Below are 23,516 nucleotides of genomic sequence, written 5' to 3'. Positions count from 1 at the left end.
GCTCCTGAGCCCATTTAAAGGAAAGAATACTGTGGAGGAGTTGGACCCTACATCGTTGGTTTTCTCCCGGTCACTGGACCCTTCACACACACACACACACACACACACACACACACACACACACACACACACACACACACACACACACACTTTTAAATTAATTCATTAAACTCGGTTTTGTCAGTGCTGTTTGGAAACAAACATCAAACTTTTTTAACCTTTTACTTTAAACTCTTTCAAACTTTATATTTTTCATTTATTTTGAAGGTTTTATCCTGCAGTCATTTCAAATTAAAACATTCCCAAAGTTAAAGTTCAGATTCAGCCTCACCTTTTTCTGCTGCAGACAGACGCTGAGTCCATCCCTCCACATCAAAACTCTATAACTAACCAACCCCACAACCTATCTACCTAACTGACTGACTAACTAAATATCTAACCACCTACCTAACTCTGACTAACTGACCTCCACAGCGACCAACAGTCCAACGTCTCGCCTCTTCCTCTCCGTTTCTTCAAATTTTCTGAAGGAAAAAAATTCAAACCAGCTTCAGATTTTTCACCTCATCAATTTCCGCCAAACATACACAGCTGCTTCCTGCCTGCCCTTTCAGAATAAAAGCCTGCTGTCCTGACGTCAGCATTCCTCAGCTCTTTAAGCTTCTCTTCTTCTTCTTTTTAAAACATATATAAAGCAGACTGATTGAAGAACATGCCAGTCCAATCAGAGCAGCTCGGTTTCAATACTCAACAATCACTTCAGATCAGTAAATGAGCAGCAGTGGCGCTGCATGAACTTCTGCGGCATCTGTGATAGTCAAGGTTTTATTTTGGAGACTTCTACCTGGTTTCCTGTATGGTTGAGGTGAAATTCAGTGTGTTTCAGGGCACTGCAGGGCACATGTTAGTCATTAACAGGGGGTGTGACCTGCTCCCACAGCAACAAACCAACCTGAGCATATTTGTGGGTGAAAGTCAACATGTGGAAGCTGATGGAGTAAATAATCCAAATCAGAGGTTATCACACACACATGAATGCAGGAACACTGAAGGAGGAAAACAAACTTCTCTTCCTTACTGTCGGACATATTTCCTGCTCCTGTGGTGGATGCTCTCATTAAACATGCTTAATAAGAAGTGTGTGTGTGTGTGTGTGTGTGTGTGTGTGTGTGTGTGTGTGTGTGTTAATCCCTGAGTCCCTAAAGTTCAGGCTACACACTGCTCTAAACACTCAGTTTATCACAGTTTTTTTCGTCTGGGATCTGGATGATGTCATTGAGAGGGGTGCCCTGGTTAGAGGTTATAGTTTGGCATTTCTTTTTTAGATTCTTTTTTCAGTTTCAGGGTTGATTTCAGTTTAGTTTCCACAGTTTGTTAGTTTCAGTTTTTTACTGTGTCTGTCAATTATTGTGTCATGTGACCGTCTCAGCAAACAGTACACTAAACGAATGTGGAGACAAATATAACCAAAATGTTAAAGAACAGAGCCACAGTCCTTATATGACCATCTCAGGCACAGAAGCTCCATCCATCTGCTGTTTGGTTCAGGTTCAGTCAATCATATCTTTTCTATGTAAATCACAAATTTCTGACCCTTCTCAGTCTGGGTTTCAAAAGCAGCACTGCACTGAGACTCCTCTTCTGAAGGTCTGTAATGATCTTCTAATGGTATCTGATGCAGGGCATTGTTCTGTACTCATATTGCTTGCCCTCAGTGCAGCCTTTGATACCGTTGACCATGATATAGTGGCTTAAAGTCTTGGATGATATCACTGGCTCAGACTCTCTCTGTTAGGGTGAGCAAGTTTTAACACTGCTCCTCTAACCTGTGGGGTTCCACAAGGCTCAGTCCTAGGGCCATTATTATTCTCCTTCTGCACCCTTTAGCAGCCATTAATCCATCTTTGTCTGGCTTCTTTTTTTTTATCATTTCTATGCCAGTGACATTCAGCTGTACATGTTTTTTTTAAGCCTCACCAGCTGGATAGACTGTACACCCTGGCCCTCTGTTTATCCCAGACTTGCTCTCCAAGTAAGACTGAAGCCATGATTCTAGCTCCCCAAGAATCAGTCAAGTGATATCACATGTGCAAAAAGAAGCAAAGTCCAGTATTGATACTTTTGGTGTAGTATTTGATTCCTCTCTGAGCTTTGATTCATATCTAAAATCTATTTCTCATTTCTTGTTTTTTTAAGCTGCGAGCTGTGAAAATAGAGAAAATAGTTCATGCATTTATCTCATTGCACTTAGATTGAGATTCTTTTGTTAATATACATTTATTATGTTTTTATTATGTTTTTAACATGGTTTGTATTGCTAGTAACTGTTTTTCAATTTTCATTTTTATTTTATTGGGATTATTTCTAGTTTTTACTTATTTTGTTGTACAGCACTTTGTGAAAAGCACAAAACTCTACTGACTTCAGGAGCTAAAACTGCTTGTTTCAGACTGAGGGCTGTATTGAGGCTCAGTATGAGATAAAGAAGGATTACTTTGAACTGTGAATCATGCAAAGCTGTTCTTAATGGGTCTAAGAATAAGAATAAAGGTGGAAATGAGCAAAATAAGAAACCATTGTGTGTGTTGGTCCAGACTGAGCATGCTCAGAGCCCGAGGTGCGACTGGTCCTGAGGTGGCGCTGACAGACTGAAGCCAATAAATCTGATCAGATTATCGCAGCAGCTCTCTCTCTGTGATTCAGTGTCTCTCACCCATCTCTGCAGCAGATGGTCTCTCTCACGCCCTCTCTCCCCTCCCTCTCCCTCTCTCTCTTTCCCCCTCTCACCCCCTGTTCCTCTCTCGCCCTCTCTCGCCCTCTGGCAGATGGTCTCTCTCTCTGAGGATCTGTGTCCATGGTTGAACATGTCCGGCATCTTCCAGCAGACAGACAAAGTTTAATTTGATTTGAATTTTTAAATCAGAGGTTTGTGTCACCGGCTGAAGACAGGTGAGTTATGATTACTGATTATTGATATCATTGTCCAATCAGATGGTCAGCAGGTCATTTTCTGTGCCTGTATAAAGCTGCTGAGTTATCCATGAAGTGAGGAAAACTGTTTCTTCTTCTGTTATCGTCAGTTAAACAATGTTAATCTGAGCTTCACTCAGACTGTGGATTCATGCATTTTCTGCAGTTTAAACTGTGGAAACTAAAAGAACAATAATGTCTTACTGGAAGATTTATACGCATGAACCTAGAAAATTAAATATTTTTGATTTTCTATATTTTGGTTTATTTTATTCTATCTGATTTAACCCTTTTATGCTTGTGTAAAACTGCTTTATGAAGGCATTATCTTTCATCATTTTCTGTTTTATAGATCTTTTATTTCATTTTGTTTCTGGGTTTGTTTCATGTTTTGCTGCTGGAACGCAGGATTTTGCCAACCTTAGGGGATAAATAAAGTTTATCATATCGTATTTTTACATTGTTCATTAATAAGTGAATCGACTGCACTCGGCTGGTTTGTAATGTTTCTTCATGCAAACAAACCCCCGTCAGGTGATGGAGCTCAGGTGTGAGGTTTTCCTGTCACAGTGAGGCATTTAAAGTTGACATTGATCTGCTGGATTAAAGTGAAGCTGGCTGGACCTCTGAGCCTTTCTCTCCAACATGGTGCCTTTTAAAAACCAGCACAGAACCAAATGTTCAACACTTCATCTCTGAGTTTCCTTCATTACACCCTGCCATTGCCACTGAAATCTGTGGTTCCAGCCAATCAGCTGCTGTGGTTTCTTATCACAGATTCGAGAGGTCACTCAGGGATCTGGACAGGTGCTACAGGAAGAGTGTGAGTTCAGTGAAGACATCCTATAAGTCATTAAAAGTTCTTCATTAACAATATTCTGGGGGACATTTCTAAAGATCCTAGAGACAGTTCATAGATACATAGATACCAATCTAATGCTGATCATAGAGGTCAAAAATCTGAGGTTTAGAGTTCATTGAGGAGGCCAATGAAGAGTCAGTGCTCCTTGATGAAGTTATGAGGAACATATAAAAGGTCCTAGACAGGGTTCAAAGGTCAGGACATTGGAGAGGCCTCTGAGGTTTTTGAAAGGTACCAGTTGTGATCGAGAAACAACCGCAGACTGTGTTTGTGTTTCAGGATGATGCTGAACGATCGGTGGACCATTATGAACAACAGCAGCTCAGAGCTCGACAGCAAGAGACCAAACAAGCACAAGGTAGCTCCGACGTTAGCTGTTAGCAGCTTTCTGTGTATGTTCAGATGGTAAGAGAGCTCTGCAGAGTTTATTCGTGTTAATCTGGAGTTAAACTGTCAGATCAGCGCACGTGTAATCTTCAGCATATGTCGGCTTTAGCACAGATTACACCCTGCAGGAGCACTCAGGATTTGCACTGAGGCGATCTTCAGGTCACTCTTTAGCCCTACAACAGGAACCTGCAGGCAAAACTTGCTGCTTTGTAGGGTCTTTACCTTACAATATAAGGCGCCTGTTCGTTGTGATTTGGGGCTATATAAATAAAATTGAATTGAAAATCTCAACATGCACTTAGTGGCCACCGCCATGTTGTGTTTTTGTTTCAGGAAGTGCCCATATTTGGATGAAGGAAGTACTAAGTTACCAGCTAATGCTGGCTGTCTTGGTTATCAGTCTGCATCACGCAGACACAGTCTTCTCGGACAGTCTGTTAGTCCAATGAAGCGCACAGCAGCCGTGCTATTGGTCAGATAATTGCATTAAAAATGCTCCAAATGGCTCCAACAGCATGAGGTTCGATTCATGCAGAGAGATTTGATTCAGCATCAGATCTGACCCTGAGGCGTCTTTCGTCTTCCTGTAACTTTGTGTGTGTGTGTGTGTGTTTTGTCAGAGGTGCTGCACCTTCCTGTTATGGTCTGGTGTTGGGCTGGTCATCACTGCAGCCATTGTCATGGCAACAGTCACCATCTTGTACCTGAACCAATATCCTCTACCCTTCATCAGCAGGTAAAACACCTCTACCTGTCTGTCTCTCGTGTCTCTGTCCACTTAAATATCAATATGGGGTTGTCGTGGTTACAGGGAGGAAGTCTCCTCATCTGTGGTTTCAACCAGTCCCAAAGAGTCTGGACCCCTGGTGACAGTGTCACGTGTTGCAGACGGAGAGCCAATCAGCATCTTTCTAGACCCAAATTGTCCGGACTTCAGTGAGCACTTCCTGCGCTGGGAGGCGCTGCAGAGCTCGCTGCTGCAGACACTGACCAATTACAATGCAGACGACTGGCAGGACCGAGGGTTTTTCCAGAAGCTGGGAGAGGAGCTGAAAGTGCTATCAGGCCACACCCACAATCTGAGGCTGGAAGCTGATTCGCTTAAAAGAGGCCAAGGTGTTCTGGACCAGAGACTGGACAGACTGCAGAGTGAGCAGAGCCGCATCATCCAGGTAGAAATTAAAGTAATAAAAAAAATGAAATGAAGTGAGACTAACTGTGGCTCCTCAGTGAAGTAGAAGTAAGGTCCCTGGTTTGAGGGTGTGAGGAAGGATGTCCATGCAGCGCTACCTGCTGTGCATTAGGGCGCAGTTAAATGTAACTTAACTCAATCTAGTTAAATGAAAGAGAAGCACTGCATCAAGTAAAATAAACTATGAAATTGACACTATGAAACAGTCCCTCCCTTTGTGTACCTGTACAGGTGATGTCTGACAGTCACTCGGGTGTGTTGAAGTTGGTGACAGGTTTCAGTGATTCTCTACTCAGCCTGCAGAGGGAAACAGATAATCTGAGGAAGCTGAAGAGTGAGCTGAGCAGAGACAGCACACACACAGGTAACACCTACACAGGTAACGCCTACGCAGGTAACGCCTACGCAGGTAACGCCTACGCAGGTAACGCCTATGCAGGTATAGCAGTGCTTGAAGATGTTCTATATTTCTGCATAATTTAAGGAATTTCCCAGCTGTGGGGTAAAGTCTTTTAAAACTCAGATCCACAGACACACCTGTGTTGCTGATGATTTCCCATGTCCCTCAGCTCTTAGACCCAGGGACTGCAGTGACATCCTGAAATCTGGCGTCTCTGAGGACGGTGTTTATTCCGTGTTTCCAACTCATGACCCCGATGGCTTTATGGTTTACTGTGACATGAGCACAGACGGAGGAGGCTGGACGGTACACACACACATACACATACACACACGCGCACACACGGCTAAGGTGCTAATTAGTTTGTCAACCTGAGCTCGTTAGACACCTGCTTTAGTTTCCAGGGTAACACTGCTAATGCTGATTAGCTTAATGTACAAACAGGCAGCTGAGAAGCTGACCTGTTTTGACCTCGTGACCCAAAGAAGATCCTGTCATACCTGATCGATCACATGGCTTGATTTTATCGGTAGGATTATTTCTTTAAAAAAAATTCACACCTGGTGTGTTTGTGTGTGTGTATTCAGGTGATCCAGAGGAGGGAGGATGGCTCTGTGAACTTTTTCAGAGGATGGGAGGCTTACAGGGACGGATTTGGGACGACAACTGGAGAGCACTGGATTGGTCTGATACACACACTTTTGTTTTCCTGTCTTTGTGGGGACAATCACTCACTGAGAGTACACATAGAGCCCTGAACTTTAACCTGAACCTTTACCTGACCCCTGTCAGGTCTTTGCTGGATTATTTCCTGTTTCCTAAGGACATGAAGTTCAGATATTGCAGATTTTCTGTTTTTTTAAGCACACACTGCACACCATGCTGAGATTTGCCAAGTTTGCAGCTAACAGCTCTTTGGAAATCACCCTGTTGGTGCAAAAATCCTGTTGTATGCTGTCAAACTGTGTTATCGTCAGCATTTTTATAGATTCAACTAAAGAAATAGAACAAATGATGTGTTTTTGTGACAGGCTGCTAGTAACAAAGAGCCTAAAGTTTAAACCGGTTCTTTGCTCAGTCGTCTGTTATGTGTCGACACAACACTGGTTCATCCTCTGAGTTCAGAGCCTTTTTATGCTTGAATGATTCACAGGTCTGAGTTCAGAGGCTTAACTAACAAAATGTTAAATGTTAGTTAAAGTACAAGGACTGGACTGAACATCAGGAAAAAAGCAGCCAATGTCTGCAGTACTAAATAGTAATGGATTTATATTTAAAATCCACAGAATAAGAAGTAACTAAAGCTTTAAAATAGATGGTTTAGAAAACAAAGAACAATATTTACATCAAAGGCACAGAAAGCAGAAGAGCATAGAAATAATTCATATAAAACATAGAAATACTTCAATAAAGTACATTAAAAATGAAGGCATTACAGCTTCAGTCTGCACATTTTCACTGATTAGTGGTGTTCTTTATGTTTTTAATTTTTTGAATTTAATTTTATTTATTTAAGGAGGACAGTGCATATTAATGAACATTTAAACAATGTAAAATATGGCAGATTATAGCCATAGGCTAATGTTCATCTGCAGTCCTCCTGGCGAGTTGGTGTCACCATAGTTTAAAACACACACAACAATAATAATAAAAAAAAATTAATTCATTATTAGTATTTATGTACATTTATGAGCACTGATTTGATATGGGGTCATTCCTGTCATTTTTTCAAATAGAAAAAAATAAAATCCCACCTAACAACCTCTGATTAGCCTGAAAAAAATTCTACTTCTTAACAGGAATTATGCTAAATTTTGGGTCTCTGCTGTTCTCTCAAAAAATGTTTTAAGGAATGAAGGTAAGGCTGTTTTAGTTTTTCTAACAGTGTTTATTTGCTGTACACATATCTGAATATTTGAAAAAAATTCATATTAGGAAAATGAAAGAGAAAATTATCACATATTTTGGATGCAATATTAACAGAAACAGAAATTTGCTGTTTCTAATAAAACTGATATGATGATGTGTGTGAAACATTCAGCAGGTTTGGACTCTTTTAAAGAATATTCTGGAGATCAAATCTTAACCCTTAAACCTGCAAACTGTGCTTTCTGCACACCTCCAAACCTGCTGTCACAGATCACACCTCCTCCATCATCCATCAGTCTCAGCTCACCTGAGCTCCACTCCTCAGAGCCACAGGTGCACATATTCAAACACCTGAAGGATTGAAATGTGCTTTAGAAATAACCTTGATCTGACGTAGGAAATGGATCTTTCGCCTGGATAAACAGTCAGATGGGATTTTATTTATTTATTTGTAATTTGATGAGATGGGATGACCATGTGTTTTAAAGATGTGTTTTTATATTTTATCAGAGTACAAATTCAGGTACGAAAATGTTGATGAACTGAAGCCAAGCCTCACAGAGGCAGCAGGTACTGTCCAACATGCACACAGCAGCTGATTGACACCTGTCTGTCCACCTGTCTCTCTCAGGTCTGCAGAGGATCTACTCGCTCACCAGGTCAGGTGGTTTCGAGTTACGTATCGACATGGCCGACTTTGATAACGCCACAGCCTTTGCTCATTACTCTGAATTCTCTGTCGGCCGAGACTCTGTGAACCCCGAGGAGGACGGATACCCGCTGACCGTGGATGGATACTCTGGGACCGCAGGTACCACACACATTACGACACAGTACCACAGAGCACCGTGCACAGTACTGCACAGTACACAACCAGGTATTTCTCTTCAGGTGACTCCCTCCTCAAGCACTCTGGGATGCGGTTCACCACCAAAGACCGGGACCAGGACCAGTCAGAGAACAACTGTGCGGCGTACTACCAGGGGGCGTGGTGGTACCGGAACTGCCATACCTCCAACCTGAATGGGCAGTACCTGAGAGGGGGCCACGCCTCCTACGCTGATGGCGTGGAGTGGTCCAGCTGGACAGGCTGGCAGTACTCACTTCAATCCACGGAGATGAAGATCCGACCCAGACGGGAGTCCTGAATCAGGACCAAGAGCGCATCACTGGTTTCTGATCGATGAAATTTTGTATTACTGACTGACTGATTAGCTGATTAGTGTGTGTGTGTGTGTGTGTGTGTGTGTGTGTGTGTGTGTGTGTGTGTGTGTGTGTGTGTGTGTGTGTGTGTGTGTGTGTGTGTGTGTGAAGCTCCACTTTCAGTTAATGGATCACATTGTAAATCACAGTAAATAAACCAGAGCTTTGACTTGTTACTCAGGACTTTTTTTTTTATCAATAAACTCATTTGATAAGACTATCCATAATCACATTAATTGATCTTCACATCATAGCTGTGACAACATGGAGTGGCTAGTCGGAGGTCATTTTCCTCAGATGGGAAATCGGTGGGTTACTACTGCGTGGAGGAACTTCCTGTGGCACAGAGGAGTTGTTGCCCCAGGTGAAAAGGTTCTTCTGTTTCTCAAGTGATGGAAGGTACAGAGGTGGCTCAGTCAACAGTGAGTGAGTGTTGTACTCATTTTACTAGTGCCTAGACTGTAAACAGAGAGCAGAGCGTGAAGGTGAAGCTTTCAGTTTACTGGCCAATCAGCTATGACTGCAGTTGGTAACTAAAATAATTGTGAGTACAAAAGAGAGGTCGCTCTGTAGGGCATCAGGGCTCCGCCTTGAAGAGGCATCCACACAGGAAGAGACCAGCAGCAAACTAACCGTTCGTGATGTAAAGCAGGTGACTCCTGAGTTAAACTTCCTTCGGCTTGCAGTCGAGCTCCTGAAGCAGCCACCAGTGGCGGCAAAGGATGCTGCTGATTGACAGCTGACAGGGTGATAAATGCATTACAGTGTTGCTATGTTACCAGATGCCATCTATGTCTCACTTTACACCCACAGTGTCTTTTTGTTTTAGTGTTTGGGAACAATGGTCTAACCCTAAAGAACATTTGTGGGATTCATGTAAATACTTCAGTCCAAAGATTCTGCACTCAGTCCAGGAAACTCCTGCAGATATGTGCAGTAAGCTCTAAATATCAGTTTGGTTTGCTGGCTCTGTACAAAAGCTGGTTGACATGACTTTGCTTCCTCCTATTGTACAAACGTGACACCAAAATTTCCAGCTGGTGGGGGCTGCCATCTTACTTTTTTGGAGCCAGAGTCTGCGCAGTAGTCACTGCATCAAACTCTCACCCACACACTTGTTGGACATGAACGCGAACACGCCTTCCTGCACACAGCCCGGCTGCTCTAGTTTTAACGTTCTGTACTCATTTTAGTGCGACTGTTGGCTCGTTAATTAAGGTAAATACAACCACGTCGCTGTTTTTAAGAACACACACATCTGAATATGTTATACTTCTATACATCTAACATCATTCTGTAGCTCCTGCTGTTAATCTGTTAGCTCATTTTCACTCATTACTTTCACTTTCAGCTTTTCCTGTCATTGGAAACTGTTTTTTGGGGTTTTTTTTGGAGACCTGGAACGTAAATGTGTCTGTGTTCAAAGCACTTAGGCTCAGCTTTTGTTGTTTATGCTATACAGAGAACAGGGAATAAAATTAAGGTCCGCTTTATTACTGGAACTTACAAGGAAAAAAATACATAAAACAAGGCTAGGCTGGAGCCGAAAATTGTCCCTAACTCAGCGACAAAAATGGAAAACAGAATGAGGGAATGAGGAAAACTGAGGGCTTAAATACACACATGAGGTAATTAGGAAGAGAGGACACAGCTGGGAGAACGAGACACAGGTGACCAGAATCCAACAAGACAATGCAAAACTGAACACAACGCACACGAGACTAGCAAAATAAAACAGGAAGTGAGTAAACACCAAACAGAGACGGAGATTTGACAACAAGACACCGGGGGAGGGGGGATAACTAGAACTCAAGGGCCACAATAAGCTATCAAGAAACTATAAACTTCAGCACCATAATCCAAAATATATTTACAAGAACATAAATAAGATCATCATAAATAAGAAAAACTCTTAACTAAGGACAAAGAATAAACTCAAAACACCGGGTCAAAGACCCAAGACAGTTTAAATGTGTTATACAAATAAAACAGACTTCACAACCCACCCAAAGGGTTATTATATTATATTATATTATATTATATTATATTATATTATATTATATTATATTATATTATATTATATTATATTATATTATATTATACATTTTTAATAGTTCATGTTTGAGGTATGTTTTTTCAGCTTCAATAAAATAATTTATTTAACAAAATTCAGTGAGCTGAATTTGAATTTGAATATTTGAATATCTCAGTATAGCACAACATTAACTAATGCTCAAAATCTGACATGAGTCATGACTGAAACTTTACTCTCACCACTATATAAGCTACCTGGATACTCTGCTTCTCTGGAAGAACTGTGACAGTAGGAGCTGTTTCTGTGCTGGGGGTCTGGGTCTGTCTGAGATATAGAGTAGTCTCATAGTCCTTATGCCTCTCTGGTAGTGCTTTGTATGAAAAAGAATGGAGATCTGAGAATGGTTGTAGATTATTGGAGATTAAACAACCTCACCAGAAAGGATACCTACCCACTGCCTCCAACAGAGGAGACATTCACTCTACTTTCAGGTTCAAAATGGTCCGCTGTTCTAGACCTCAAGAGTGAATACCATCAACTTGAGGTTGAGCCATCAGCTCGCCCTAAGACAGCATTTGTAACACTGTGTGGAACATGGCAATTTTGGAGGATGCCTCAAGGCTCAACCAACTGTCTGGCAACGCTTCAACAATTCATGGAGACCTCCTAATTTTCTCTGACTCACTGGGGGAGCATGAAGAGCATGTGGGGAGGGTCCTCAAGTGCATCACTGATTTTGGGCTGATGTTGTTCCCTTCTAAATGCAAGTTCTTTCAAACCTCTGTGAAATATTTGTAATATATGTAATATCTGCTCAGGGAATCCAACCTTACCCAGGCAAAGTGGCTGCTGTCAAAGAATGGCCATGCCCTCAAACAGCCAAAGAGCTTCAATCAATCCTTTGTGAAAGATTATTCCCACATTGTCAGGCCTCTTAATCACTTGTTAAACGGAGAACTAGTCCCCAAGCATAAGGGCCCAAAAAAACTGGCCACGAGCAAAGACACCCCAACCTGGGGCAAAATGGACTCCCGCCTGTCATGCAGCCTTTGACCTCATCATTGAAAAACTAACTTCATCTCTTGTTCTTGTTTTTGCCCATTGGCAGCTACCATTACATAATGATGCTGATATAACCAGTCTGGGGGCAGCCTTGTATCAAGTCCAAGATGGTCAGACTCATGTGGTAGCCTATGCTTGTTGTGCCCTCTCCAAAAGTGAATTTCTTGCCTTCGAGTGGGCGGTCAGTGAGGAGTTCCATGATTATTTGAGTGCTGCTAATTTCAAGGTGTTGACTGATAACAAATGTTTAACATATGTGTTGACAAATGCAAAGCTTGACCCATGAGTGACAGGTGGCTTGCTGCCTTGTCACCAGTGATGGCATAGTTAGCTTGAAAAAGTAATCAGATTACTGATTACTCTTTAAAAAGTAACTTAGTTACTTTACTGATTACTTAATTTCAGAAGTGACTATGTTAGATTACAAGTTACTTTATTAGTTACATTCAACAGCGGCCGGTGTTGTGCCAAAAAGTGATCGTCTGTATTTAAATGGCTGTAAAGGACATGTTGACCTATAATCTGTCAAACATATTTCTCATGAATATCAAGTTTTGAGTGAGAAACAGCATTTCTATCAGTTTTTGTCAAAGTGACTTTTATATATTCATTTTTTTTTTATCAAGGTAAAAACTGTCATTGACATTAAAAATGTCTTTTTAAACAGAAATCTAGCTCAGAAGGCTGCAGAAATCACAACAAATATAACATCACAGATCTATAAAGATATTTGAAGTGGCCAAAAAGCTCTGGATTGATTATAATGTAGGTACAATAACACAGACTCTTGCAAAACAGGCCATTTCTTCATTTTATATATAAACCCTTCATAAATCATGCTGACTGCACTGTATTTAACAATGTAAACAAAGACATTACACATAAAAGCACACAGAAACATCTGAATCACTTTATGGCAGACGACCACTTTTTGGCACAACACCTGCACAGGGAAACAAATGCAAACTCGACACCACACGTGGAGACAGATGCACTAAGAAAAACAGACACAAGAGACTTCACACAAAAGGGAGGGACACCGAGGGAAAAACACAGAGAGAACTAAAGACTAAAGCAACTGGGAACTTAAGAGTACATAAAGGGAACACATGAAACAATATAACAAAATGAAGCAGTGATCACAAAGGCAAATAAATTCACTACAAAAGTCCATTAAACTGAGAAACAAAGGGTTGCAGACCATGACACCTTCAGCTGATCCAAAATGCTGCAGCTAGAGTACTGACAGGGACTAGAAAGAGAGAGCAGATTTCTCCCATATTGGCTTCTCTTCATTGGCTCCCTGTTAAATCTAGAATAGAATTTAAAATCCTTCTCCTCACATACAAGGTCTTGAATAATGATCTTATCTCAAAGACCTCATAGTACCGTATCACCCCAATAGAGCACTACAGGCTTAAAACTTTCCTTTTTGATAAAGCTTATAGTTAGGGCTGAATCAGGTGACCCTGAACCCTCCCTTAGTTATGCTGCTATAGGCCTAGGCTGCTGGGAGGTTCCCATGATGCACTGACTGTTTCTTTTCATTCACCTGTTTTCACTCTGTTTATACTCCACTCTGTATTTAATCATTAGTTATTATTAATCTCTGGCTCTCTTCCACAGTGTGTCTGTCATGTCCTGGGCCGTTTGCCCAGCATTTTGTGTGTTTAGTTTATTTCCTGAGTGTGTCCTCCCCAGTATGTTTGATGTCATGTTCCCAGTGTTGTGACTCGTCTGCGTGTTCCTTGGTTTATCACTTCCTGTTTTATTTTGTCAGTATGATTTCCCTGTGCTTCGTGTCTAGTTTTGCTTCCCCCCGTGTGATTAGTTTCATTTGCCTCACCTGTTGTTCCCTGCTGTTTCCTCTTGCCCTGATTACCCATTGTGTATTTAAGCCCTCAGTTTTCATTTGTTCTCGGTCGCGTCGTTGACGTTTTTGTGCCCGTATGTTCCTGTGCTCCCTTCGTCTCCTCTTCGTCTCCTCTTATCTGTCATCCAAGGTTTTTGTATTTGTTTTTTCCCGTTGAAATAAATCCCTTTTAAGTTACACTGACTTCTGGAGTCCTTCGTGTCAGCCATTCCTCGCCTGTTTCCTCCCCGGCCATGACAGTGTCTTTTGTCCTGTTTCCCTCTCATCACTGCCCCCCCTCCCACTGATGACTGCCCCCCCTGAGTCTGGTTCTGTTTGAGGTTTCTTCCTGTTAAGAGAGAGTTTTTCCTTCCCACTGTCACCAAGTGCTTGATAATAGGGGGTTCTTTTGACTGGGGTTTTCTCTGTGTTATTGTAGGGTCTTTACCTTACAAGCACATTGACTTGTTGTGATTTGGTTCTATATAAATAAAATTATATTATATAGTAGATAAATTATATTTACATACTAGGGAGGAGGTGAGAGTAGGGACTCTAAATATAGGGACCATGACTGGTAAAGGGAGAGAGCTGCAGATATGATGGAGAGAAGGAAGTCAGGTACATTGTGTGTGCAGGAGACCAGGTGGAAGGACAGCAAGGCGAGGAGCACTGTGAGTTCAGACTGTTCTACCATGGTATAGATAGGAAAAGAGATGGAGCAGGGATAATCTTGAAGGAATAGTGTGTGAACAGTGCTGTGGAGGTGAAGAGAGCATCAGCCAGGATCATGAGATTGAAGCTGATAATTAAAGGGGTAATGCTGTCAGTGCGTAGGCCCCATGGGTTGGATGTCTGAAAAGAAACAGGAATTCTGGAGTAAGTTGGATGAAGGTGTAGAGAGGGTCCCTGGGGGTGGGGGGGTGGATGGAGCAGACTTCAGTGGAAATGTAGGTGAAGGGAACAGAGGTGAGGAGGAGCAGTTGGGTAGGTATGATGTTAAGGAGGAAAATGCAGAAGAACAGGTGGTGGTGGATTTTACAAAAGGATGGAGATGGCTGTGGTGAACACGTACTTAAACACAGGGTGACGTATAAGAGCGGCAGAAGGTGCACGCAAGAGGAGAACATCTTCTGCAGTCTGAAAGAACAGGAGACTGCAGGGTGGCGTCAGTGTTGGTTCAGCTCGGCTTTGGAAGCTGTGAGTGACTGAAGGAAACAGCTGCAGCTTCCTAAACGCGGAGCAGGGGGGCGGAACGAAGCTGGCGTCACACACACGTCACAGCGTAGCATCCGACACGCTTACGCACAGCGTCACAGCCAATCACATCAAGAAAATGCGCTGCGACGTGATGACGACGCGGTAAGAAAAAAAGCCGTCCTGTGATTCGCGGGAAAAGTGAAAAATGGCGCTGGTGTAAGTTTGAAGTTTAGCGCCACGAAGAGAAGCAGGCAGACAGACAGAGAGACAGACAGGCAGAGAAACAGACAGACACGGACAGGCAGGCAGTCTGAAGGAGCACCGATTCACAGACCGTCTGTCCCGGGACGCGCCCGCAGCGGTAGGACCGGCAGAGAGGAGCACTTATCCCGGATCAGTGCAGGTAACGGGGCACGGTTCTCTTTGCGGACCCGCGGCTGATTCAGTTTGACACGTTATTTTAACCTGGGCCACAGAGGGGTTCATTATTTAACCCGGGGTTCGGATTTCTGTCTGTGTGAACTTTCCTTATTTAACCTCACTTCTTACCAATTATGACCCGTTATTACCGGTTATTACCCGCCCCGCTGTGTCAGGGATTTAACGGCCCGGGTAAGTCTTTATTCCAGGTCACTTATCAGACTTTATCACGGATCTGTTCAGTTAGTTAACTCGTTAGGGTGTGGTGGGTAGTTACTGTGGTTTTTATTGTGTTAGACCTCAGTTAACGGTATGTGATGGGAGGATGCACTGCGCATGCGCTGATATGTCAAAAAAAAAAAAAAAATCCCCACCCCATCCTCCACCATCACCCAGTTTAGAAATGAATCACAGAGACTCTCTGCCTTCCTGTTTAACCCTCGCTGCAGGATGTATGAGGACCTGGGTGAAGACTTCCATCTGGAGTCTCAGGTATCTCCAGGGGGCGGAAGCTGTGAGAGGGGGCGTGTCCCTGAGACTGAGGGGGTGGAGTCCAGCCTGAGTGTGGGTCAGTTCGTGCTCTGTCGGTGGTCGGATGGATTGTATTACCTGGGCAAGATCCAGCGGGTAAGAGTGTGCTCACCTGATGCCATCATTATCCTCATCTTGACTGGCTCTGCTCTGAGTTTCTGTGTTCTGATTGGTGGACAGGTGAGCCACCCCAGGCAGAGCTGCTTCGTCACGTTTGAGGACAACTCCAAGTTCTGGGTCCTATGGAAGGACATCCAGCACGGTGAGACAGACAGGTGGACACAGAGAGAGACATGTGTTTCCTTGTCTGTGTCAGTCAGTCACCTGCTTCTTTTCTCCAACACACTGCAGCTGGAGTGCCGGGGGAGGAGCCTCGCTGCTCTGTGTGCCGGGAGGTGGAGCCAAACTCTGACAGCAAATCAAACCAGATCCTTATCTGTGGGAAATGTGGAATTGGTGAGTCTGACACACACACACACAAACACACACAGTTTATTAGGAACACCTGACTGTGGATGTGATGCTTGGCAGCATGCTGCTAGGAACAGGCGCATTTGGGTCAGAGGTCAGATTGAGGCGTCACATGCTGACTTGAAGGTAAAATCGGAGTGGGGCGAATTTTTCCAGATGAATTTGGATCGTCTAAAATTTACTGTGTGGGTGGTGTTTTAGGTACAGTGCTTATTGGACAGACACGTTACAATCAGCTGATTACAGTTCATGTTCATGTGCTCACAGAGATTCAGTCATTAAATGATGTCAAACAACATTTTAAAGGTTCAGAGTCTGAAAACCACCTGAATCAGTCTCAGTGGGTCAACCAGAACCGGACCCACCTGAAGGAATCACAGGCTCCGTAATGGATCAGCAACCTGGGTCAGAGCCCACTCACACACCAGGACGGATCCAACTGGGAGTAGGACCACTGATTCAGACCCGGATCCAGTTCAGCTCCGGTCACTTCCTGGCTCATCCCGTCCCGCCTCGATCTGTGTTCTTGGTTTCAAATGTCTCGCCGTTCCAAAATGATCCTGAAACGTGTCTGATGTGTTTGAGCAGCATGGAGCCGGCTCTGTAACAGCCGACACGTTTCAGTTGACCTTTAACAAAAGCTCAGAGCCATTATCTATCAGTGACACTGACTTTAGATCACATTAGAAGCACAACAAGTGGAACAATTAGAAGTGGAACATGAACGCAGAGTTTATCCAGTAATGGCAGAAATAATGAAATCCTGGATAAAGCAAGGCTGTTACCGTCCATCAGGACATTCAGAGTTACTGAATCATTACTGAAAAATGAAATGCTCATAAGCAAACAGTTTTTACTGGATCAAACTGACCCGGAGTCTGCTGCTATCTGGGTCTCTGATATCAGCATCCATCAGTAAGCTATGGCTGAGCTGTTTCTCCACATCCTGTTTTGTCAGCACACAGCTGAATCATTCGATTTAACATTAGATTCAGCTTCATCCAATCAGAGTCCAGATGCTGAATGACGACCGCAGAGAGTATCAACTTTATTCAGACAGTGATGATGGCAGAGCAACTGAGCTGCTTAAAATGACTCTTACCTCCCCTCCTGTCTCTAAGATCAGGATCGTGGTCAGTACTGGATTCAGATGGAGGCGCTGCTCCTTCCTTACCTGTTGCCATGGTGAATCCTGGTATCGGAGCTCCATTGATGATGGCTTTCTGTCATTAACTCAGGGTGAACGTACACAGAGCTGATTGGACAAACTCTGAGCAGTTTTTCTCCAACAGGAAGCTCAGAGTTTGTTACAACTGCTTCCTCTCATCAGTCCACACACTGACCTGTCTCTCTGTCTGTCAGGTTTCCACCAGCAGTGTCACATTCCTCCAGTGGAGGGCGGTGGCGGCCTCACTCCCTGGTTCTGCAGACGCTGCGTCTTCGCTCTGGCTGTCCGGGTATGATCACCTCTTGCTGCTGCACCTTCACAAAAAAAGCCTCCCAACGACTGGTGTGGGAGGCTTTTATTGTGAAAAGACTCAGATGAAACTGTGCTGTTTCCTGTGGCCAGCCTGGTACCAGGTGTGATGAGAATGTTCAGTGACTCCACCCATAAAATACCTGGTTTAAATTTGGTCCTCTCCTCTTGCTCCTCTGGACCACTTCCTGCTGCTGACTTTACGTGACTCTCTTCCACCTGTCTCCACCCTCATCTCTCTCTCACCTGTCTCTTTCTCACTTGTCTCCACACCATCTCTCTCTGACCGATCTGTCTTTTTCTCTCATCTGTCTTTCTCTGACCCGTCTCTGTGTTCCTGTCTGTCTCTCACAGAAGGGCGGGGCTCTGAGGAAAGGGGTGATAGCCAAAGCTCTGAGTGCAATGAAGCAGGTGCTGCCATACGACCTGGACATTCTGGACTGGGACTCGCAGCATCGGACCAATCAGCAGCAGTGTTACTGTTACTGTGGCGGCCCTGGAGAGTAAGTTGGACCAATGAGAGGCAGGCAGATGGGCTGCAGATGTGGTTAGCTGTTACATGACTCACCTATGTGTGTGTGCATGTGTGTGTTACCTGCGTGCGCAGGTGGTACCTGAAGATGCTGCAGTGCTTCAAGTGTCAGCAGTGGTTCCACGAGGCGTGCACGCAGTGCCTGCAGGAAGCAATGATGTTTGGAGACAGGTGAGACTCCCCCCACTCTCCTCGCTCTCCCTCCCCAATCTGTCTCTGACTTCCTGTCCTCCCGCAGATTCTACCTATTCGTGTGTGCAGTGTGTAATAAGGGCTCGGAGTACGTGCGGCGTCTGCCCCTCAGGTGGGTGGACCTGGTCCACCTGGTCCTCTACAACCTGTCCGTCTGTAGCAAGAAGAAGTACTTTGAGCTGGACGAGATCCTCACTTTTGTCTCTGCCCAGTGGGACCACCTGCAGCTCGGGAAGGTAACAGCACACCTGAGCCAGGTTCACTGAGAGGTGGTCCACCTATGTATGTTTACCCTCTTTGTGTTTCTTCAGCTATCCAACACTTCCGTAGCAGAGAGAGGTCAGCACCTGCTTGACGCACTCAACAAGTACAAGAGCAAGTAAGGACCAATCAGAGAGAGTCAATCACATGATGACACGTGTGTGTAACATGATGACAGGATGTGTGTGTGTCCAGGTTTCTGTGCGGAAAGGAGATCAAAAAGAGGAAATGCATCTTCCGTCTGAGGACCCGAGTCCCTCCTAACCCCCCCTCCAAGCTGTTTCCTGAGCGTGCTCAGAATGATGGGTGCGGGGCAAGGAAGAAGACACCGAGCAGGTATTTACTGATCGTAGACCTGCTGAATGTTTGTCACCAGGTAAACGCTCCGTTTGTCCTGAAACCTTTTAGAAGTCATCACCACCATGCTGAGGATCCTCTGACCTCAGGTATGCCGGGTGGACTTCCAGCTTTGGCTCTGAGTGTATAGATGAAGGTCTGAGACATCAGACAGACATGAGCTTCAAAGCAGAGCTCCCACAGGTGGACGCAATCGGAATTATCATTTTGTCTGTTGGTGTTAATTAGAAGTTAATATCAGTGGCCAAAACAGGAAATGATGAACATCAAAAACCACAGACTGTATATAAAAATGTCTATAACCATTGTTATAGCCACCATCTGTTACAAAATCCTGTTTGTAAGTATCAAGCTGAGTGAATTCATGCCACCATCTTGGCGTTTAGCAAGTGGCACAAACTGTCTAAAAGATGGACTCAGCTGTCTTCTTTCAGATGGCCACCTGGGGACGATAGCTGTGGGTGCAAAAAGACGCCTCTCTGTCCCTACCTCTGACCTCAGTGAACACTTTCCTGATGGGTTTATGGGCTCAGGACGATCATATGGGACATGCTCATTGGCTGCCATCTTGTATATATTTAACAAGTTAATCAGCATCTGATATCTAAACACAGAGATGATACCGGTGAAAATGCTCATCGTGAGGCTTCAGAGTGGGACTTCAGAAACCTCTGGGTGATGTCACAGTGGCTCCCCCAGCAGCCTAGGCCTATAGCAGCATAACTACGAGATTTTTCAGGGTCACCTGATCCAGCCCTAACTATAAGCTTTATCAAAAAAGGAAAGTTTTCAGTCTAATCTTAAAAACAGAGAGGGTGTCTGTCTCCTGAATCCAAACTGTGAGCTGGGTCCACAGAAGGCTGAAGGCTCTGCCTCCCATTCTACTTTTAAATACCCTAGGAACCACAAGTAAGCCAGCAGTCTGAGAGCAAAGTGCTCTATTGGGTGATACTGTACTGAGGTCTTTAAGATAAGATGGAGCCTGATTATTCAAGACCTTGTATGTGAGAAGAAAGATTTTAAATTCAATTCTGGATTTAACAGGAAGCCAATGAAGAAGCTTTCTTCTTCAGAGCAGCTACAGGATCCAGAGTCATACGCAGTGAGGCTGTAAATCTGCTCGAGATATTCAGCCTCTGTGAGAGCAGAGTTTAGGTAGCTGCTCCGTGTTGGCACTGAAGAGGATAATGGTGGAGGAATTATATCCTTGAATGTGGTCAGAGCGCTCATCTCTGTTTGGTGGAGTCTGTGTTAAGCTAAGCTTATGGCTCATGGTACCTTTGGTTGGAGGGAAGCTGAACCTTCGGCATTGTGTTTCTTCATTTTTTCAGTGGTTTGGCTGAGAGGAGGAAGAGGAAGTCCAAGTGGCTTCTGGAGGACGCCATTCCTAATGTAAGTCTCATTTTCTTCTTTGGTTTTTAAAGCTGTTAAAGAGTTACCTGTGACTGTAACCTTCTTACTCTAGAATGAGCTGACCTGTAGCTGGACCGCCAACCACCACATGGCAAACATCTTTGACTTCACGCTGGACGAACTGCAGAGCCTCAAGAGGTGAGAGCAATACTGCCATCTGCACACTGATCAGTGATTAATGCTGTGCCTACCTGTGTTTACCTGTGTCACACGGTGGCGTACGTGTGACGCTGCTCTTCTTCCTCAGCAGCTCCAGCAGAGCGGTCAGCATCGATCAGGACTCCACTGATGCCTCCACCTCTGGCTCCGCTTCATCCTACCACTTCAGGTAAGCTGACCAGAGCGACCACCTGACGCACCAACCGTAAACTTTTGACCTCTGACCTTTGGTCTCTGTTATCAGGAGGAGGATGGGCAGCAGGAAGAGGAAGTTACCGAGCAACAGCTACAGTCAGTGGGCCAGCCGCAGTGAGGCAGGGGAGGAGCTTGGAGGGGAAGAGCCTTCAGGCATTATTGAGGACCAGGAAGTGACAAATCACACCCACCTGGCCACAGACTCCTCCCACTTCCTGTCAGACCACTCACAGCTCCGGTCTGACTCCACCCACCTCCACTCCTCCATCTCGTCGTACTTTGGTGTGGCGGGCAGGCTGACCAATGGCGAGCGCTACCAAGTGTTGGCTCGCCGTGTCACCCCCCAGGGGACAGTCCAGTACCTGCTGGAGTGGGAAGGGACAACTCCTTATTAGGACGTTAATATGGTTCAGATAGCACGAGAAGCTTTGATTCCTTTTCCTCTACACTCGCTGCTGGTCAGCTGCTTATTGGTCAAGATGTCTGAACTGACACGTTCTACAATCAGAGTCCCGTGTGGCACCGATGTCTCTGAGGCTGCCATTCTTAGGGGCTCGACACACGGGGAGCGACGTCGCTCGCTCTCCATTCATTTCCTATGGAGCTTGTGCGATGAGGCGACAATCACTTGCCCTCCTCCAGCTAAGCAACCGGCGACATTCGTGCATGTGAAATTTCGAGCTCGTACACGTAGACGTGCACACGCGACCAGGCGACGCGACACAAGAAAGTTTGAAAATGTTCTACTTTTGTCGCTGTCGCGTGGCACTAAACCAATCAGCAAGAGTTTCATTGACTGACCAATGAGCGGAGAGTATGCTACACACTGCAGTCTGCAACCACTTTCAGCACGAAGGAAAGCATCGTTTTAGCTGTGTTTGACTTTCCTATATTATATGACACTTCACGCAGTGATTATCGAGTTACACATAAAAGGCAGCCGTATGGGAACGTGTTGGTGCAAGACTAACGTTAAACAGACGGATAGAGAGGACTTTTGTGCTAATATAGGATGAAACCGAGGTTGTCTTTTTCTTTTGTAGCGGAGCCTTAACAGCAAGATTTCTGTCAGTTCCAATAAAATCTTCAGACTCATCTTTATTGCCGTGTCTGACACGGACTGCTTTGAAAATGTCTAAATCCCTCCAGTTTCATAACCAATCACATTTCTTGGAGACGAGTGACGTAAGAGCGCGATTCGCAAAGCTGCCGTCGCTATCGCGTCCCGTGTGTTCGGTTTCACCCCAGTGGCGATGCGACCCATTCGTCGCTGTCGTTTGTCGCTCCCCGTGTGTCGAGCCCATTAGTCTGGAGTGACTTTTTTTTTTTTTTAAAGGTGCTCTCAAAAACCCATGACCCATGGGATAGGTGGGCTCCCCACTATCCCATGGGTCATGGGTTTTCCCATGGGTCATCCCATCCATGCCCTCCGTGTCCCCGTTATCCCACCTGGGCTGTACATGCCCAGCTGGCAGGTGAGTTTGGAGGAATCAGGAATCAAAGCAGAATGTGATCCTGGAAAAAACGGTTTTTAGTTTAAAAAGTGTTAAATACAGCCAAAGACACAAACTGACACACACACACACACACTCTCACACAGAGGTCATGTCTGACTCCTCCCACCTCCATCTCCAGCATCTTTGCACCCTGTCACACCGATCAAAGTTCTGTGTTTTCATTGTTTTCTGGTTGTAATGGCATCACACTGACAGCAGGTGGAGTCTTTCTTTTGTTCTGATTTGTGAAACACTCAGAGTTCCCCATGTAGTGCCCCCTAGCTGTCAAACAGCGTCCTGCATCACTTGCCCCCACTCCCCTGAGTTGTGCACCTTGTTTACCTGAACAGAAGCACTTAGTCACGTTTACCTGCTCCTCCCTCACCTGTGCATTGTTCTCACTGTCACATGATCTCACCTGTGAAGTCTCACTTGGTGTCTATGCAAACACCAAATTTCGCCACATGGTGCTCAATCACAGCCATTGATCAGTGTTTCTCTTAGCCTGAAGCTAACGCAGTCTATTATTGTGAATGAGGGATGCTAACAGTGCTAACAGTCTCTGAGACGTTAAAATGGCACTCTGTCACTTTAAGACATGCTCTCTGTTCTTATTGGCCTGTTAAATGCTTGTTTTGCTCATGTGACTGTTTGTATGCTGGTTTCCTTTTCAGCTGACCAATCAGCTGCCAGCTTTCTCTGGATTAAAAAAAAAAAAAAAAAGTTTGGCTTTGACCTCCGGTGTGTGTGTGTGTGTGTGTGTGTGTGTGTGTGTGTGTGTGTGTGTGTGTGTGTGTGTGTGAGAGAGAGAGAGAGACAGCGAGACATGAAAACCTGGGTTTGTGAGAACCAGTGTGAGTGTTATATTCAGTCGACACCTGGTTCTGGGTCCAGGTTCACGGGGTCCAGGTTTATTGGGTCCTGAGAAACCCCTTGTTGCTCAGAGTCCTCACAAAGACAGGAGTACAGGCGTGTGT

The 23,516-nt window shown here is 44.5% G+C and overlaps 3 protein-coding genes across 10 annotated transcripts in view; 2 read left to right on the top strand and 1 right to left on the bottom strand.

Moving 5' to 3' along the window:
* The window catches only part of LOC115776077 (regulator of G-protein signaling 3-like), a 56,801-nt gene extending 38,419 nt beyond the window's left edge, over window positions 1-18,382 (bottom strand). For 2 of the 5 annotated variants that reach the window (XM_030723695.1, XM_030723693.1), the window contains exons 1-5: window positions 16,823-18,382; window positions 16,311-16,422; window positions 16,099-16,226; window positions 5,638-5,711; window positions 332-524 (exon numbers count right to left, since the gene is read on the bottom strand). In XM_030723695.1, the coding sequence (XP_030579555.1) occupies window positions 332-363 (32 nt within the window). In that variant the 5' untranslated portion in view covers window positions 364-524; window positions 5,638-5,711; window positions 16,099-16,226; window positions 16,311-16,422; window positions 16,823-18,382. The remainder of the gene's footprint in view (window positions 1-331; window positions 525-5,637; window positions 5,712-16,098; window positions 16,227-16,310; window positions 16,423-16,822) is intronic. The other 3 variants (XM_030723697.1, XM_030723696.1, XM_030723698.1) reach the window with 3 other exon arrangements.
* fibcd1a (fibrinogen C domain containing 1a) lies at window positions 2,736-9,055 on the top strand. 2 transcript variants are annotated; one of them, XM_030723702.1, is made up of 9 exons: window positions 2,736-2,949; window positions 4,112-4,190; window positions 4,843-4,958; window positions 5,034-5,394; window positions 5,646-5,778; window positions 5,984-6,120; window positions 6,402-6,498; window positions 8,315-8,494; window positions 8,575-9,055. In XM_030723702.1, exons 2-9 carry the CDS (start codon window positions 4,113-4,115, stop codon window positions 8,829-8,831), a joined length of 1,359 nt encoding a protein of 452 aa, XP_030579562.1. In that variant the 5' UTR covers window positions 2,736-2,949; window position 4,112; the 3' UTR covers window positions 8,832-9,055. The 2 variants fall into 2 exon arrangements, with proteins under 2 accessions (XP_030579562.1, XP_030579563.1); XM_030723703.1 differs by lacking the exon at window positions 2,736-2,949 and adding an exon at window positions 3,688-3,793.
* phf19 (PHD finger protein 19) lies at window positions 10,017-21,686 on the top strand. Of its 3 annotated transcripts, none has more exons than XM_030723700.1 (14): window positions 10,017-10,104; window positions 15,905-16,082; window positions 16,167-16,248; window positions 16,338-16,442; window positions 17,820-17,914; window positions 18,289-18,437; window positions 18,542-18,637; window positions 18,705-18,894; window positions 18,970-19,037; window positions 19,115-19,255; window positions 20,608-20,668; window positions 20,742-20,827; window positions 20,937-21,017; window positions 21,093-21,686. In XM_030723700.1, exons 2-14 carry the CDS (start codon window positions 15,906-15,908, stop codon window positions 21,436-21,438), a joined length of 1,677 nt encoding a protein of 558 aa, XP_030579560.1. In that variant the 5' UTR covers window positions 10,017-10,104; window position 15,905; the 3' UTR covers window positions 21,439-21,686. The 3 variants fall into 3 exon arrangements, with proteins under 3 accessions (XP_030579560.1, XP_030579561.1, XP_030579559.1); XM_030723701.1 differs by lacking the exon at window positions 10,017-10,104 and adding an exon at window positions 15,243-15,438 and having other exon boundaries at window positions 20,940-21,017; XM_030723699.1 differs by lacking the exon at window positions 10,017-10,104 and adding an exon at window positions 15,243-15,438.
* Window positions 21,687-23,516: the final 1,830 nt, after the last annotated feature.

This window comes from Archocentrus centrarchus, unplaced genomic scaffold, assembly GCF_007364275.1.
Source record: "Archocentrus centrarchus isolate MPI-CPG fArcCen1 unplaced genomic scaffold, fArcCen1 scaffold_26_ctg1, whole genome shotgun sequence".
Classification (NCBI taxonomy): Eukaryota; Metazoa; Chordata; class Actinopteri; order Cichliformes; family Cichlidae; genus Archocentrus; species Archocentrus centrarchus.
This window is presented reverse-complemented; position numbering and strand designations above follow the sequence as displayed.